Consider the following 18,092-nt stretch of genomic DNA (forward strand, 5'->3'; position numbering starts at 1 on the left):
CACACACACACACACACACACACACACACACACACACACACACACACACACACTAGTCTAACCCTGACCCTTTAACCTAAACCTAACCTCACAGGTACATCCCTGACCCTAAAACTGACCTAAACTCAATTCACAACTTATGGTCCTTATGGGGACCAAAGTCTGGTCCCATGGGTACAGATACCATTTTTAGGTTAGGTTTCGGACCAAATAATTGAGTTTAGGGTTAGGTATGTACACTGTAAAAATATCTTTTAAGATTTACTAGAGAAAATCCTGGAAACGATTTGCACTAACGTTTGTCAAGTAAATTTAAATGCTACAAATTAATATTTACTCTCATTATTATCTAGTAAAAGTTATTAAGAATATAGTTAAAGATTTGTGAATAAATCAGGTCAATTTTACTTAATTTGTAACATATACTTGATCAAATTAAGTAAAATTTACCTGATTTATTCACAAACCTTTAACTATATTCTTAATAACTTTTACTAGATAATGATGAGTGAATTTATAGCATTTAAATTTACTTAACAAAAGTAAGTGTATATTGTTACAAGGATTTTTTTCTAGTTAATCTTACAAGTTCTTAATAACAATGCACATGTGTCAAGCACAATATTGTAGCATGACACCTCACAGCTACAGAGAGAAGTGTAGCTCATGCTGTAGTTCAAGATTTCACCACCAGGTGGCAGTTTTGAAGAACTTTTATTGGCTTCTTCTTCATGAACAACACAAACAAAGTAAAACTCACAGGTTTTATTGATGACTAGGCCTACCACTCTCACTTATGGTTACTTCTGCACAACCTTTTAACAAGAGTTAACAAATAATGAACACACAAATTAAAGTAACACAACAGACTGATTGCTGAAAGAACAATGTTAACCAATTCCCTAAAATGATTTAACAACAACAAACATGAATCCTWCCCACAATCCTCCAYTGCAGTCACATGACAAACAGCCAAACACAGCAGAATGCAACAACATGCATTCCCTGTTCCCTGACAACTAAATATCATTTACATTATGCCATCAAACTATTGCACACCAACACATGTGTTGAAGCAAAGGAAACCAGACAACTTATGTTTTATTTCGACCATGTTTTGCCCTCTCCTTGAAAAGTGAAGTAAGGGGATGAGGAGCAGCAGCCTTTGTGTGCGCATGCACCCTCAGCTTTAGCCCAGAAGAGTAGAAGTTACTTAATATATTCATGTTTATGTTCTGTCCAGAAAAAGCACTTAAATATTACTTGTAAAATAATATTAGCATTTACTTTTTTTTGTACAGTAATATAGATATACTGTATAATATAATGCTTATTGTTTATTTAGTAAATTCTAGCAGTGTAGAATTTTTGGTAATTTTGTAAAATTTAAAAGAATAATCAAATAAATGTTAGTACACCCAAAAATCCTTTTTTTCAGTGTACTTGGGTGTTTAGGTTTAGGTTATAGAAATGACTGCAAAATGAATGGAAGTAGATGCAAAGTCCCCATGAGTATAGAGAAACATAAACTGCATGCACACATTTTTTCTGTCTCTTACCAAAATACCTTATAAACCACATATAAAACAGGAAATATTAAATGAAAACCATTGGTTGGAGTTAATCAGTTTCAAGATGGCCACCAACTGATTTTAGCGATCACAAAATCGGTTATAACTTGGTCAGTCTTACAGATATTGAGCTGAGCTAATATCTTTTGTGATAGAATGAATATACTGTTTGGTGAAAAGATTGGCATATTGACTGATGTCATAATTTACGGGAATAGTTGATTGCCAGTGAAGTAAAGATGAAAATACTGAGAAAAAGTGAGAAAATGCCTATTTTTTCATATTAAATTTAGCCAAAATCATGTAGAAATGTGTTTTAAGAGTTATTTTGTCAGTGTATGTTGTCAGCACACGTGTTGTGTGTATCTGGAATGTATTTATTGACAGCCTACCCAACCCACTGAAGACTCACCTCTCACTATTTTCTGATAAAAAATAAAGGGTGCATCTAATAAAATGGCCACAACTTTTTTTTCACAATATTTCCAGCAGAGCAGACCCTCCAATTATTGGTTCTTAGAGTCAAAATTAACAGAAAAAACACAGCTAAAATGTATGGCAGTCCATGTCTCAGGGTCAGCCCGTTTTTGGGGCTTTGGCTCCCCGACTAAAATGTATGTAAACATTCAAATCTTAATGACTGGGTTAAAAAAGGACAATAGCGCTCAGAAAATTGTAAATAATGGTGTCTCATTGTGTCACTATGTTTATCACAAACATGATTTTAAAAGTTGCTGCAGACAGGCTAAAGCCTTTTTCAGTACACTTTAGAATTGGACTCTACACTTTAAAAAAAGTAGCTTTCATGCTTCTGCTTTGCCAACTCATTTATCTTCTTCAGTTTTTTTCACTCCCACTTGTTCTGCTACAGTGCAGCCAAAGGAGTCGCCCAGCTGAGATATCAAATGTATCTGAAAAGCACGCGTCTCAGTCCTGCAGGCAGGGCTCCTACAGTCGGCTGCACTTATCTCTAACGGGTGTTTAAGGTTGTGTTTGTGTCTCGCCTGTAACGAGGGAGGTTATTCGTGCACGTTGCCATATGCGTGCGCTGTTGTAAACATTTCCAAGTGCTTGCAGCGCAGGCTGTCATTGTTCTAGAACGGAACGAGCTCAATGTAAAGTGAGAGTGATTTGTCCCAGTGGGTCTGAAGCCCCTCTTCCCACTCTTTCAATAGAAAGCAGCAGAGGTCTTGAGCGCTGGTAGTTTCTATAGCAACCTCTGTGTCTGTTTGCTGACCTTAGACCTGCAATGGTTGTCTGATGCATTACTCTCGTGGTCATAATGAGGATTAGTGGAGATAAACGGTAAATGTGTATCACTGCTGGTTTGAGGCTGTGAACTCCCTAACCTGCATCTAAGTTATTAGTCAGTAAGATAAGGTTATCTTTTCACAACGTATAAAAACTTTGAAAGAAACAGAAACCTATTATTTTGACTTTAATCTCCCCTTTTACTTAGGGAGTTGCAGATTATCATGCCACTACCATATTTACACTCACCGGCCACTTTATTAGGTACACCTGTCCAACTGCTAGTTAACACTTAATTTCTAATCAGCCAATCACATGGCGGCAACTCAGTGCATTTAGGCATGTAGACATGGTCAAGACAATCTCCTGCAGTTCAAACCGAGCATCAGTATGGGGAAGAAAGGCGATTTGAGTGCCTTTGAACGTGGCATGGTTGTTGGTGCCAGAAGGGCTGGTCTGAGTATTTCAGAAACTGCTGATCTACTGGGATTTTCACGCACAACCATCTCTAGGGTTTACAGAGAATGGTCCGAAAAAGAAAAAACATCCAGTGAGCGGCAGTCCTGTGGGCGGAAATGCCTTGTTGATGCCAGAGGTCAGAGGAGAATGGGCAGACTGGTTCGAGCTGATAGAAAGGCAACAGTGACTCAAATAACCACCCGTTACAACCAAGGTAGGCAGAAGAGCATCTCTGAACGCACAGTACATCGAAATTTGAGGCAGATGGGCTTCAGCAGCAGAAGACCACACCGGGTGCCACTCCTTTCAGCTAAGAACAGGAAACTGAGGCTACAATTTGCACAARCTCATCGAAATTGGACAAGAGAAGATTGGAAAAACGTTGCCTGGTCTGATGAGTCTCGATTTCTGCTGCGACATTCGGATGGTAGGGTCAGAATTTGGCGTCAACAACAAGAAAGCATGGATCCATCCTGCCTTGTATCAACGGTTCAGGCTGGTGGTGGTGGTGTCATGGTGTGGGGAATCTTTTCTTGGCACTCTTTGGGCCCCTTGGTACCAATTGAGCATCGTTGCAACGCCACAGCCTACCTGAGTATTGTTGCTGACCATGTCCATCCCTTTATGACCACAATGTACCCAACATCTGATGGCTACTTTCAGCAGGATAATGTGCCATGTCATAAAGCTGGAATCATCTCAGACTGGTTTCTTGAACATGACAATGAGTTCACTGTACTCAAATGGCCTCCACAGTCACCAGATCTCAATCCAATAGAGCATCTTTGGGATGTGGTGGAACGGGAGATTCGCATCATGGATGTGCAGCCGACAAATCTGCGGCAACTGTGTGATGCCATCATGTCAATATGGACCAAAATCTCTGAGGAATGCTTCCAGCACCTTGTTGAATCTATGCCACGAAGAATTGAGGCAGTTCTGAAGGCAAAAGGGGGTCCAACCCGTTACTAGCGTGGTGTACCTAATAAAGTGGCCGGTGAGTGTATGTTAACTATCTACTTTTACCATGAGACTGCTGAGTTAGCTGCTTTGGACATAGAAATAGACAATAACCAAGAAAAACCAGCCGGTTCGGATGTTGTCAGTCCATTAAATGGACGTTATTAGCGTTCATCAGTCCCATAGAATGGCTTCAGACTGTCCCGACAGTGCCCCCTAGTGGGTTACCAGTGCCATATATGTTGGAATGAAACAATCTGCTACTGCCGGAGTCCAGTCTACTTTATCGTAGCCCATGTCATTTTCTCTAAAACTAACCTTAGTGGCTTTATGCCTCAAACTAACCAGCCATTCTATGGGACGGACAACCCACTAGGCGGAACAGTTGGGACAGTCTGAAGCTAGTCTGAAGCCATTCTACGGGACTGATAGTGGCTGATAACGTCCATTTAATGGATGATAACATTCGAAGCGGGTGGAAAAACAATACAACCACCAATGGGTGAAGAAAAACAACATAAATTATCTTGTTACAATAACACCCGAAAGTGGCCAATCTACATTAGACAGCAAAGAATTGTCCTTAAAGTTTAAAGCAAAGTAAATATTGCCAAATGAAGGAATTGGAACTACTTTGACAAATATTAGTGTGTAATGGTTTGATAATTGGTTCGTCAATCATGGTCACAACTTTGAATCTGAAACAGTCCTGCTTTGCAGTAATGTAGACCTAGCATGGAGGAATAGAGGCCTGACGTTTGCAGTATAAAAGATTGCCAGAAGATTGTTGGTGGCTACAAAATCATGTAGTTGAAATAAAAACTGATAAGACTTCTTCAACTAATTAAACTTGGCACAAAAAGTAAGGAAATTTGTGTTTGGTAGAATGTTTCTTTGTTGTAACAATGATTCTTGGCAATAGATCTTATAATAGCGGACACCTGATTGGCAGCCCCTGGAGGGTACCAGAAGCTTAAAACAAGTGTCAGTAGCAACAGCAAAATAAGCTGTTTGGATATGGCAGACAGGATTTGAGAATTTTTTCATGTGTGCAACCCACTCAGCTCTACTGCTCATCCCACAAATGCATGTTCCTTACAAATGTGGCACCGTTTAAAAAGGAAATGAACAGGTTTCCATTGGCATAAGATTTAGTGCCAAGAAGAGTTGTTGATGATTTACTAAACACAAATGTCCTTACTTTTTTGCTGTGTATTAGTAGGGCTCTGATTCTGTATGTATAACTTGGACCCTATGTGGATTAGAGAAACTTCCCAATAAATTCAAACAAACGATTCAAAAGAATCATCAAAAACCCCAAATTGATATGATGGAAACTTTTAACTGCAACTCTGCTTCAAAGCATGACTAAGGCATATCAGACCCACACTGATGGTGATGTGTGCAAAAAGAAGGATGGATTTTGGTTTGTTGATGTGTTCACTTTGTTAGTCACTGAAAGAGATAACATCTTTTAAAAAAACCCTCTCGAAGAAACCGAGTGGGCACTCTGGCAGTAAGCTATTGAAAAGATTTATGGCAATGCTGCCCCTCTTTTTTATTACATAAATGTGTGGGACAATAGGGGGCTGAAGTTTCAAGGGAGATTGGTGAAATGTTAAAAGATTCTGTTAGTATCTTAACAGAGCCTACTCACTGTGACAAGGCAGAGGGAGTTTTTCTTTGTGCTGCACTCCTAGTTTTCAGTGCAGAATCATTTCACAACACAAGCCTTCCAGTGATTAAGGCATATTTTCTATAAATCCAGTCCAAGCCAATTAAAATTAAAATAGCACCATGAGATAGTTATTGGTAGTAACAACTGGGTTGGGGAGTAGCCCAAAAAAATGGTCTGTAGGCAAAGAGAAATGTCTTTTTTATTTAATTTGTGGGTTAGTTCTTTGGCCAGAATCCACTTTACATCAGAGGAGCAGATGTGGTATTTTGAAGACTCACATAAAACCAAAGAGACAATCATTGATGAAGAGCTCCGCTTTGCTGTAGTTTACTCAACCATGCACTCAGCTGTCTTGTATTTACAGTGCAGAGTTCTACAAACCCACATGGCAGTTGGTCTGTGTTTTGCTACATTATTTGTAATTTTGCAAGGTTTTTGTTACACTTTGATGCCACTAATGCTTCTCTGCTGAGCCCTCAGTTTTCTCACATCTGAGGGCTGTGAGGGTCTAAGTCCCTGGACAAGCTTTGAAGTCGTGCCACTTGGTTTCTCAGGGTGAAAAGAAGTCCTGACTTTGCCCCTTTGAAAGAAATGCCCCTCAAATCCTGCCAAGGGCACACAATGGGCCGCCTTCTGGAGAAACCAGAGCTTAATAAGTGCAACGATTTCAACTTGTCCATTACAGAATATAACTTTTATACCTGAATAAGATTTTTAAAAAAGAACTTCTCGCTCCCCCTTCTTTTATTGTTTTGCAAAAACCTCATCATATGAACACCAACCTCTAAGTGACCAAATTTATTTTATTTTGTCCAGTTTTTTTAGTGCACTGCTGAAGTTATGACATATTTCTCCATGTTTGCATGCATATTAGTGCATATGTGCACACACTTGTGGTGATACTAGCAACATGTCTACTCAGCACGTTGCAATAGCACAAACTTAAGTAAGCCTTTTCCTGTTTGATTGTGAGAGGCCCCCCATCCTGCTTCATGTTTGTGTGTAGATTTGTGTCTCTGTGCGTACGTGTGTGTGTGTGTGTCAGTGTTTACTCAAACCGATGGACCAGCTCACCTTTCACTGTTAACCCTTTGCAGTAAAACATTTGAGCAGGAACTCCAGAAAACATCTCAAGGAGATTTGTTTTGTCAGCAGGTGATATTAAAGGCAAATTTGCTTGTAATATGTTTGCCCTAGCATTATCCTTGGGAGGCACAGCTTGCATAATACTATTTTTAATTCCTTCTTTTTCATATTTAAGTCATTCATTTGGGGTCTATAAAAGTGGAATTGCAATTCTTTGGTCTGAATTCCTCATTATTGTAACTCCACAAGCCCCTCTGTCACCCCTTTTCTGAGGTGTGTCTCGACTGACTCGTTTTGAGGCTGTCTCTTTGAATCCAAATGAGGCACATCCCGCCCCCCTCCAGCTTCCAGACTGTTTTATTCCAGTTTCACAGAGAGGTTTACAACTATGTGGTGGAACAGAAATGTTATCTTTACAAATAGATTAAAAGGTATCATCAAGGAAAGACTTGTCCATCCAGCCTTATGTGTTGGAGCCAGAGTCTGACCCAGAGCCAGAGGACAAATGAAAATGACCAAATTGTAATTGCTAAGTCCAGACCTTACATGGCAGATCTGTTTATATTAATAATTTGATGTTATAGTTCAGAAAACATTAAAAAAAATAGAGACAACTGAACGGGTTGAAAAGTATGACCCAAGAAGAATATAAAAATATCCATGCAGCATCGGGAAAGACTAAATTGAACTTTTCTGCACTCCCAAGTACACAGCAAAATGTATTTAAAGGCTAAAAAAGTGGATTTTGCATATGTCCCCTTTAATTTATTATTTAAACATCTGTATACGCTTGCACATTCAGTTCACTGAGGACAGGGGAGATGCCACAGTCAATACATCATCACCCAAATGTCAATGCTTTCAGCACTGGAAAGCCACAAAACGTCACTCCGCCATGTAATAATAAGCTTGTGTCATTACCGAAGCAACCCTTCCAGGTGGGTTGGTTATGTCTGAATGGTCTAGACGCAGTGGTGTCCAAAGTTGGTCCTCAACGGCCGATGTCCTGCATGTTTTTGATCACAGCTGAACCTAAGGAGTGGTTAATTAGTAGGCTTCTTCAGTTTGCCATCAAGGTCTGCAGAGGCCTATTAATTAAGCACTCCTTAGGTTCAGCTGTATATACTATATATATATATATATATATATATATATATATATGGGGGGGGGGGTTATTTGTCAGGAAACCATGTGCAGAAAAGCATTAAAGTCAATTAAGTAAGATGTACTGTACCAGATTGTAGCTATCATTTAATTTCTGTTTGCATTCCTTGTGGCAGGTAAAAAATACTAAATATAAAAGTTAAAAAAAGAATAAAAACATTAGTCCATTATTGTTGTGTTGCAAATAAAATGAAATAAGATTTGCACGTGTTTAATATTATAATGCTGCCCAAATCTAGGTAGCACTCTGTTCAATGTAAACAACTGAAATATTAAGGCTAACCATTAACTTTTTGACCCATAAATCTATGTAAATTTATTTAGGTTGTGGTGGGGAACTAGTCCTTCCAAGAGTGTTATTGTAGTTTGTTACGTCACGTAACCTGTACGTGACATTAAACCGTAGGGGAGAATCCACTCTGCTCTCAAATTAGCCATACTCATTGGCAATAAATTATCCAGACAGGAAGTGTGAAAGCGACAAACAACTATTACTGTTTATGTGTATGGGCTGTGCAAAGAACTGTGCAGAATCTACCTAAAGCTGTTTAGTCACAGTTCTGAAACTGCAGGTGCTCTTTTGTGAAACAGAACGGTGTGACGTGAACAACCTTCACAACATTCCCTCTAAGGTAACTCAGACTTTAGTTTCAAGGTTCTCCTTGAGGAAATCTAACTTTCTCAATGGTGCTGTTTGTGTAAGAGTTACTCGTCTGTCTCTAACAGCTGTGCAAGTTGGTCTTGTGGTGGAAATATTTATTCAAAGTCAGAAACATGTGAATACAAAGAAGATGCGCTGCGTGAATTGTCGTTGAACGATTTAATAAAGGTTTTGCAATTGCAAAATGAGCCGCAACGTGACCAGAGAAAATCAGAGCTCCGGGCACACCGCAAACTGACTAGCATAGCCACAGGAAATGGATTTTAACATATGGGCGGAGCCCATGAACAACCAATGAGAAATTGACGAGTGTTACAATAGCTTCAATGTAGAACAAGGACATYAGTCATCAGTGGCGCCTCTAAATCATGAGGACAGATTATAACAAATCATAGCAGTTATCAAAGAGATACAAATAGAAATGTCAAGGCAGTATGGACTTAATAATCAGGTATCAAGAGAGGTATAATTATTTTCTATCACAGTCCTTTGGCCTTTGACCTGCCCAAATAGGTGTTTAAGTGTGTGTGATTGTGGGAGAGGTTGAGCATGCTTCGACAAGATGAGCAGCACAGGGGCGGGTCCAAGCAAAGCGTCACATTTTCCAATTGTCCCGTAGTTGTTAGCACACATTTCATCACACTCAACAAACATACACACCTTCACAAATCCATTCCTAATTAGTATCACATCTCTAAATGTAATGTTCCAACTTCATCCAATGAAAAAGAAAATAAAAAACTGGAGCTGCAAAGATCTGAAACTTTTCCTCTCTAATGTGGGACAAATTTACATTCTATACGGTGATATTTGGGATGACAAGCTTTGGCACAGATTCATCATTGGGCCGGTCTCCAGGGTTTTAGTTTTAATTTTCTATACCTTGCTTGCTGCACTTATCAGCTGTACTTTATTATTGTTTAAGGGAAGAAACGTGTAAGGGTGCAGTGCAATTTAGTTTGCAACTACTAAGTATTTATGAATGCTAGATTTCAGGAGTTGTGGAATGGTCTGAGAACTGAGAAGTATGGTTAGAAAGACAAACTCAACATGTTTTAATGTGCCAAAGGATACTGTACAAAAAAGAAAAACCTTCTAAACAATAGGCATCGGTTGCTCAAGACCACTTAAAAATATTACAGGAAAGTTTCACTCACTGGAAGTGAAATACAATGAAATACAGCATGGCTTGAAACTTGTGCACAAGACTGTTCTGTTGCTGATGAGATTAGTCTATATATTATTATAATCAACCACTGTAGGTGGATAAAAACCGCATGAGCACATGCTGACTAACACTGTAGCAGTTGGGAGGGGTGGAAGTTAAGCTAGAATTATTATTGGTGTAACCTGTTTATAATGTCAGACCTGTTGGACTACCTGTCATCCTCCCATTCAGAGCAGAGCAGAGCCAGCTTGTAACTGTCATTAACACCAAGAAGCCGTTAACCTGCACCATGTGTGTTCTATTCGTTTTCATTCCAGCTCGGACAAATATTTCTCAGATATAAGTCAGGTAAGAGTCGAACCTTTCGCAATGTTAGATACACTTTTCTTACTTGAGCCTTTAAATAGCTTTTCCCCAAGTGTCCAATGTGCTTTAGTTGGTGCCGTGGTTCGTTTCTTTAGCAATAAAATATTACAAGAGATGAGTGTAGAGTACACACATTACTGTCTGTCAGGCTGTTATTGATTCATCGGGGCGTGATGCTCGTCGGCCGGCTGTGCATTGCCTTAAATATACAGCAGGTAAAATAAGTATTGAACATGTCAACATTTTTCTCAGTAAATATATTACTAGAGGTGCTAATGACATGAAATTTTCACCAGATGTCAGTAACAACCAAGTGATCCATACATACAAAGAAATCAAACCATAAATGTCCAGAAATGAAGTTATTTGTAATAATGTGGAATGGCACAGGGAAAAGTATTGAACACATGAAGAAAGGGAGGTGTAAAAAGGCATGGAAAGCCAAGACACCAGCTGAACTCTCTCAGTAATTAGAAAGCAAGCCTGCCCCTTGTCAGTGCAAGTTAATATCAGCTGGTTCAGTCCCAAATGATGGCCAGGTATCACACAAGAACCATCTGATGATGGGTAAAAGTAAAGAGCTCTCTCAAGACCTTCACAACCTTATTGTTGCAAAGCATAATGATGGCATCAGTTACAGAAGAATGTCTAAACTTCTGAAGGTTCCAGTGAGCACTGTTGGGGCCATAATTCAGAAGTGGAAAGAACATCATTTCTTCATAAACCGACCACGACCAGGTGCTCCTCACAAGATTTCTGACAGAGGAGTGAAAAGAATGATCAGAAGAGTTGTCTAAGAGCCAAGGACCACTTGTGGAGAGCTTCAGAAAGACCTGGAATTAACAGGTACGATTGTTTCAAAGAAAACAATAAGTAATGCACTGAACCACCATGGCCTATATGCACGCTCACCACGCAAGACTCCACTGCTGAAGAAACAGCATGTTGAAGCTCCTTTAAAGTTTGCTGCACAACATTTAAACAAGCCTGTGTAATACTGGGAGAATATAGTCTTGTCAGATGAGACCAAAACTGAACTGTTTGGATGCCAGAATACACATCATGTTTGGAGGTCAAATGGCACTGCACATCAGCCCAAAAACACCATACCAACAGTGAAGTTTGGAGGTGGGAACATCATGGTGTGGGGYTGTTTTTCAGCATATGGTACTGGCAAACTTCAAAATAATTGAAGGAAGGATGAATGGAAAAATGTACAGAGACATTCTTGATAAAAATCTGCTTCCATCTACCAGGATGATGAAGATGAAACGTGGCTGGACATTTCAGCAAGACAATGAGCCCAAACACAAAGCCAAGGAAACTCTCAGTTGGTTTCAGAGAAAGAAACTAAAGCTGCTGGAATGGCCCAGCCAATCACCTGACCTGAATCCAACAGAAAATCTATGGAAAGAACTAAAGATCAGAGTTCATAGAAGAGGTCCACAAAACCTTCAAGATTTGTTTGTGTGGAAGAATGGGCCAAAATCACACCCGAGCAATGCATGCGACTAGTTTCTCCATACAGGAGGCATCTTGAAGCTGTCATTGCCAACAAAGGCTTTTGTACAAAGTATTAGTAAGCGTGTTCAATACTTTTTCCCTGTGTCATTCCACATTATTACAAATAACTTMATTTCTGGACATTTATGGTTTGATTTCTTTGTATGTATGGATCACTTGGGTTGTTACCGACATCTGGTGAAAATTTCATGTCATTAGCACCTCTAGTAATATATTTACTGAGAAAAAGGGTGACGTGTTCAGTACTTATTTTACCCGCTGTAAGTGTCAGCATGGTTTGGACATGAATCAATTTTGTGATTAAATAGCTGGAATTATCTTATTATGTGTTAATGAGTCACATCTGCTCTAAAGAGAAGTGGATTTTGGGAAGACATTTCCACGTGTTTAGTCCACAGATGTACTTTTTTTTACTACTTATAAGTAAATTTAATTGTTAAAGTTGACTTGTGCGGAATTATATATTTTTCCTAGTAATTATCAGGTTAGTCGTCAGCAAATTTAAGAAAAGTTAAGTTGCCTGGAAAGCCAAGGATCTATGACACAGTTCAGCCATGAACCATGTAAATGCTGACATTCCCTGGCTTTGCTCCAAAGCATTGGGTTTGAAAGTGTTTGCTATGAAACCACATATTTGTGCAGCCAGACCATGCAGGAGTTTCACTGTGATAAGTCTGAACCATCTAACTGCCTTACTGGCTGTAAAGCATTTGACTGTGACAAAACAGGCTGCTGATGAAAAACACAACATTGTTCAAAATTTGATATAAACAAATGTGTTCAGGTCATCTTTTATTGTGTACATGTTATTAAGCATTCACACAAAATTCTTCTGTATGTTTCCATCTAAATTGTTCCACACTTTTTGCTATGACTTTTGCTATTTTATCAGCTAATTTTAACTTATTAATTCAGCAATTTAACTTTTTTTAACCAGTTTCTTTTCATTGAAAATTAGCATCCTTAAAATCCTTTAAAATGTTTATAAATCTTTACTGTACTTTTTAGCTTTTGTTCTGGTTCTGCTTTTTTCTAACTTTGTGCTAATTTTAGCTTTTTGCTCTTTTCAGCTATTCTTCTGCTTTAAACTTTTAGCATTGTGTCAGCTTATTTCAGCTAACTTAAGCTTTATTGCTTTTTAAGCTTATGTTATGCTAATTTCAGCTATTTTCAGCCTTTTAAGCTACTTTGTAACTATTTTCAGCTCATTTTTCATAGAAATTAACCTTGTGTTAATTTCAGCTTTTTACTGTTTAATCCAATGTTTTTCAACCCTGGTCCTCAAGGCACACTGTCCTGCATGTTTTAGATGTTTCCCTGCTTCAACACAGCTGATTTCAATTGATTACTGGCTAACAGGCTTTTGTTGAACTGCAGTCATCTGAATCAGGTGTGTTAAAGCAGGAGAACTTTTAAAACATCCAGGGGAGTGTGCCTTGAGGACCAGGGTTGTGAAACACTGGAATCCAGTAAACATTTTTCTGCTACTTTTCAACTATTTCTCAGCAAATTTTGGCTGCTTTAGTTATTTGATAACAAATTGCAACTTTCTGTATTCATTTTTCATTTCAATGTGAGCTTTTTTACTCTCTGTTTGCCATCTGCCTGCTAATTTCTAACTGTTTGTGCTGCTGTCTACTTTCGTTTTCCTACTTTCAGCAAAAGGTAGCTCTTCGTATTTATCTCACATTAACAGTTTTGCTATTAAACATTTTCATCTTCAGCAGTTTTCTTTCAGCATTAGGCATTCACATTGCATTTTTGCAGGAAATGCATATTCTCCAGTTGAAATGTTTTTGTCTATCATTCATTCCCATTGAGTGTTCATTGATCCGTTGTGTTTATTACAGTCTGGAAGTGATTTTTTTTTTACATTGGACTTTCCCTCCTCCTCTCTCCATAATCCAAGCCCACGGCTGAGGTTAGCTCCTGTTAAAGTTAGGCTCTGGCTCTCACCACTCTTTGTGTTGCCTCATCCTGGTGTGACCCCGGCTTCTTGGCCACATAGTCGCCTCTGAAAAGAGAGATTGCATTACCCTTTTTATAACCCTTTGTCAGGCTTTTCATCTTCCAGTCCCTTTTATTTCCCAACACAGAAGGCCACAGGGCAGTAATGTTTTTGTCTGTTGTGTATGAAAAATATCTGATGAACCACTGGACGTATTTTAATGAAACTGATAAATTAATTATTGGATGCATATCTACAACTGATTAAATTTTGGAGTCATCTCCATTCAAAATGGCTGCCACAGCTAAGCCAGCTTAGAAAACACAAAACGCTGCTACAACTCAGGTAATTTCACAGTTAGAAAGCTGAAAATGTAGTAATTGAGAGTCCACTTTAACACATCCTTTGAGAGCTAATAGAGCTCGCTGTTTCATCCATCATTCTTTAAAAAAATGCAAGATCTTTACTTTTTCCACAATTTACATTTGAAAATTTAAAACAGGAAAAAGCCTTTGAAGATAGATGAGGACGAATGAGGTGAAAAGTTGGATAGCAATAAAGATGCACACATTTCTTGCACTTGTAAGCATATTTTAATCACAGCAATTAAAGAGGAATTTGTGCCACGCGTTTGTCACTTAACATAATAACTGAAAAGTCATGACATAATAAGGGTTGCTTCATAACAACAAGACACTTGAACACTTCCTTATCAGCAATCATGTGCTTTAAAAACTGAACGGATGTAGTAGAAAAGGAAACACATGCTGGTCACTGTTAGCGTCATGAGATGCTGGCTTCTGCTTAATAGACTGACTATGTTGATAACGTGCTTCGTAGTAAATCTTCCTTTTGGACATGTTTTAGGTATTTAAATCTAAACAGCACATGAAGGAGCTGAAGGGGAATTTTTCGTTGTTTTCTCTCTTCGGGTCGGGAATGAGTCCTTGCCTCCAGCCTCAGCGATAAGGTGAGGAGCTCCATCGTTTGGAGGGAGCTTGGAGTAGAGCTGCTGCTCCTTCACATCAAAAGGAGTCCTTTGAGGTGGTTTGGGCTTCTGATTAGGATGTCTTTTGGACACCTCTGTTGTGAAGTTTGCAGGCATATCCCACTGGGACAAAACCCTGGTGTGGACCCAGAACTTACTGGATTATAAATCCTATCTGGACTGGGAAATCTTTGGGATCCCTCGGGAAGAAATGGAAAGTTTTGCCAGGGAAAGGGATGTCTGTGTTTCTCTCCAGGACCAGCTGCCGATGAGTGTACACTCCTGATCAAAATCTTAAGACCAGTCAAAAAAGTGCAAGAATTTGCATTTTACACTATTGGATCTGAAGAAGGTTCTAAGTAGAGCTTCACAATGTTAAAAGAAGAAATCAGTGCAAGAGACAAGAACTTTTGAGCAGGGAATTTTCTGAAAACTGCATTACACTCAAACATGATTTTTTCAGCTGATCAAAAGTTTAAGACCACAGCTCAAAAAAAAAAAACCTGAAAACCCCCCAAAACAGAAATCAAAGTGTCAAAAAAGGACTCAGTAATGAGTAGCTCCACCATTCTTATTGATGACTTCAAACAATGGTTTAGGCATGCTTGATGCCAGTGTTTCCAGGAGGCTAGTGGGAACGTTGCTCCAAGTGTTGAAGATGGCTTCACGAAGGGCATCCACTGTCTGGAACTGATGTCYATTTTTGTAAACTTCCCTTGCCATCCATCCCCAAATGTTCTCAGTTGGGTTTAGATCCGGGGAACATGCAGGATGGTCCAAAAGAGTGATGTTAATTCTCTTGGAAGAACTCCTTTGTCAGGCGGGCATTGTGAACTGCAGCATTGTCCTGTTGAAAAACCCAATCATTACTACACAGACGAGGGCCCTCAGTCATGAGGGATGCCCGCTGCAACATCTCCACATAGCCAGCTGCTGTTTGACGCCCCTGCACAACCTGAAGCTCCGTTGTTCCATTGAAGGAAAACACACCCCAAATCATGATGGCGCCCCCACCACTGTGCCGTGTRGAAAACATCTCAGGTGGGATCTCCTTGTCATGTCAGTAACATTGGAAGCCATCAGGACCATCAAGGTTAAATTTTTTCTCATCAGAAAAGACAACTTTCTTCCACCTTTCAATGTCCCATGTTTGGTGCACCCTTGCAAAGTCCAAACGGGCAATTTTGTGGCGTTGAAGAAGACGTGGCCTTTGAAGACGTTTTTTGTTTCTGAAGCCCTTCTCTCACAGATGCCATCTGATGGTTATTCGGCTGCAGTCAGCACCAGTAATGGCCTTAATTTGGGTAGAGGATCGTCCCGTGTCTTGAYGTACAGCCAATCGGATCCTGCGGCTCAGAGCTGGTGACATTTTTTTGGGTCTACCACTTGACTTTTTTGTTCCATAACCCTCAGGATCATTTAAAAAAGGCAAAATGACTGTCTTACGGCGTCCAACTTCAGCAGCGATGGCACGTTGTGAGAGGCCTTGCTTATGCAGCTCAGCAATCCTACCACGTTCAAAGTCTGTGAGCTTTTTTACTTTTGCCATCAGTAGGTTTGACAGTGTAAAGACTTGACAGAAAATGACRTGGAATCCAGATTTTTGCACAGCTTTTGGCTTTTAAAGACTATGGTCTTAAACCTTTGATCAGCTGAAAAAAATCATGTTTGAGTGTAAATGTAGTTTTCAGAAAATTCCCTGCTCAAAAGTTCTTGTCTCTTGCACTGATTTCTTCTTTTAACATTGTGAAGCTCTACTTAAAACCTTCTTAAGATCCAATAAAGCAAAATGCAAATTCTTGCACTTTTTTGACTGGACATAAAGGGGTTAATATCTCAGAGGTGATGGAGTTGTTTTGCTGTAATCCAGATCCAGCGTGTGCACAGCGTCCGCTCCACAGCTTTCCTCCAGTCCCTGTGCGTAGGGCTGGAGTAAAAAAGCCCACATAGGAGATCCTTTGTTTAGAAGAGTCTAGGCATGGAAGATAATTTACAAGCGTCTAAGGTCCTCACGCCATTGGCTGATGATGCTCTGTCTGCATCTGCGAAAGGCATCCCGTACATGTGTGCGTCTGTGTGTGTGCGCGCGCAGCCAGTGTGTCTGCCTCTGCTGCTGTGGCAACACTTTGTTGCAGCAGCTCCCCAGTCACCTTAGACATGACACCCGGGTGCTCGCCCCGCGTACGACCGCTGCAGCCAGCGTTTTCATGAGCCTGCAGGAAGGCGAAGCAAAATGGCCCCCAGCACCGTTTAAGGATATCCTGCCTAAACTAGAGGGGTTTCCTTCGGAGGACAGGCGAGGTGAAGGCGACCAGAAGTGTTCACCCTGGGGCGTATTGTCTTGTTGCAGATGGACTGTCTACAGAGAGGTTTAACCCCTGTTGTTTCTGTTTATGTCACCCTGGATTTAGCTGTCTAGAGTGCTGTGTGTGGAAACAGGTGTTATTACTAAACCACAGAGGACTTTGGCACCAAAAAAATACTCATTTTATGTCCTTTCAAGCTATTGTTCTCTTTTAAGAACCTCTTACTTCCCCTTTTCCACTCTTGTGTCATTCTTTGCATTCATATTTCTGCAAGTTTTCAGACTGTTTTGCAGATAACTTCTTTAAACTTTACGCATATTTTTTCTTTGAACTGCTTTACTTATGACTGTGTTGTATAGAGAAAGCCTCACTCGCTTTAACCTGCGAAATTGCTCAGTGTTTTTACTTGCGCTGAAATTCTCTGAAGTACTTTGGGTTTATGGACACCTGCACGAGTCTTTGTCACTTTGTCCTTTTATGTAGTTTTGTACGTTCGACTACGTGACATGGAGCTCAGCGCAGACAGGAAATCCTCACTGGATGAATGAAGGAAACTCTCACGTGTTTAGAGTAACGCACGTGAAACACAACTTATGCGGTCAGTCAGGAAGGAAGCGATGCTTTTTTTTCTCCTTCACTGGGTTTTTGTGTTGGAAGGTGATGCTCTGTGCATTCAGATTGTGAACAAAAGCAGAACAGCTGGACTTTGTTTTTACGAGTTTGGTGGTTTTCTAATTGTTTTCGATGTTATTACAATGTTGTTATTTGGTTGTAAATGAGGGCACTGCTACAAACGTCCTTGGAGACACAACTCTCTTGAAAACACTTGTTAGGAATCACAAGGCGGTGTTACCGGGTTAAGTCTCGGAGCAATCAACCTTAGCTGCTTCTGTGTTCAGAAAGTTTTGTCGGGCACAGCGGCGTTTGAAGTGTGTGTGTGTGTGTGTGGGGGGGGGGGGGGG

The 18,092-nt window shown here is 39.9% G+C and overlaps 1 protein-coding gene across 4 annotated transcripts in view; it reads left to right on the forward strand.

Moving 5' to 3' along the window:
* The window catches only part of tet1 (tet methylcytosine dioxygenase 1), a 37,602-nt gene that overhangs the window by 5,823 nt on the left and 13,687 nt on the right, over positions 1–18,092 (forward strand). The window contains exon 1 of one of the 4 annotated variants that reach the window (XM_014023924.1): positions 16,872–17,193. The exons of 2 other annotated variants lie outside the window; for them this stretch is intronic. In XM_014023924.1, coding sequence (XP_013879378.1) covers positions 17,032–17,193 — 162 coding nt within the window. In that variant the 5' untranslated portion in view covers positions 16,872–17,031. Of the gene's footprint in view, positions 1–16,871; positions 17,194–18,092 lie in introns of those variants that run through there. One more of the 4 variants, XM_014023998.1, reaches the window with a different exon arrangement.

The sequence above is a fragment of the Austrofundulus limnaeus genome, unplaced genomic scaffold (genome assembly GCF_001266775.1).
Source record: "Austrofundulus limnaeus strain Quisiro unplaced genomic scaffold, Austrofundulus_limnaeus-1.0 Scaffold0, whole genome shotgun sequence".
NCBI classification, from domain to species: Eukaryota; Metazoa; Chordata; class Actinopteri; order Cyprinodontiformes; family Rivulidae; genus Austrofundulus; species Austrofundulus limnaeus.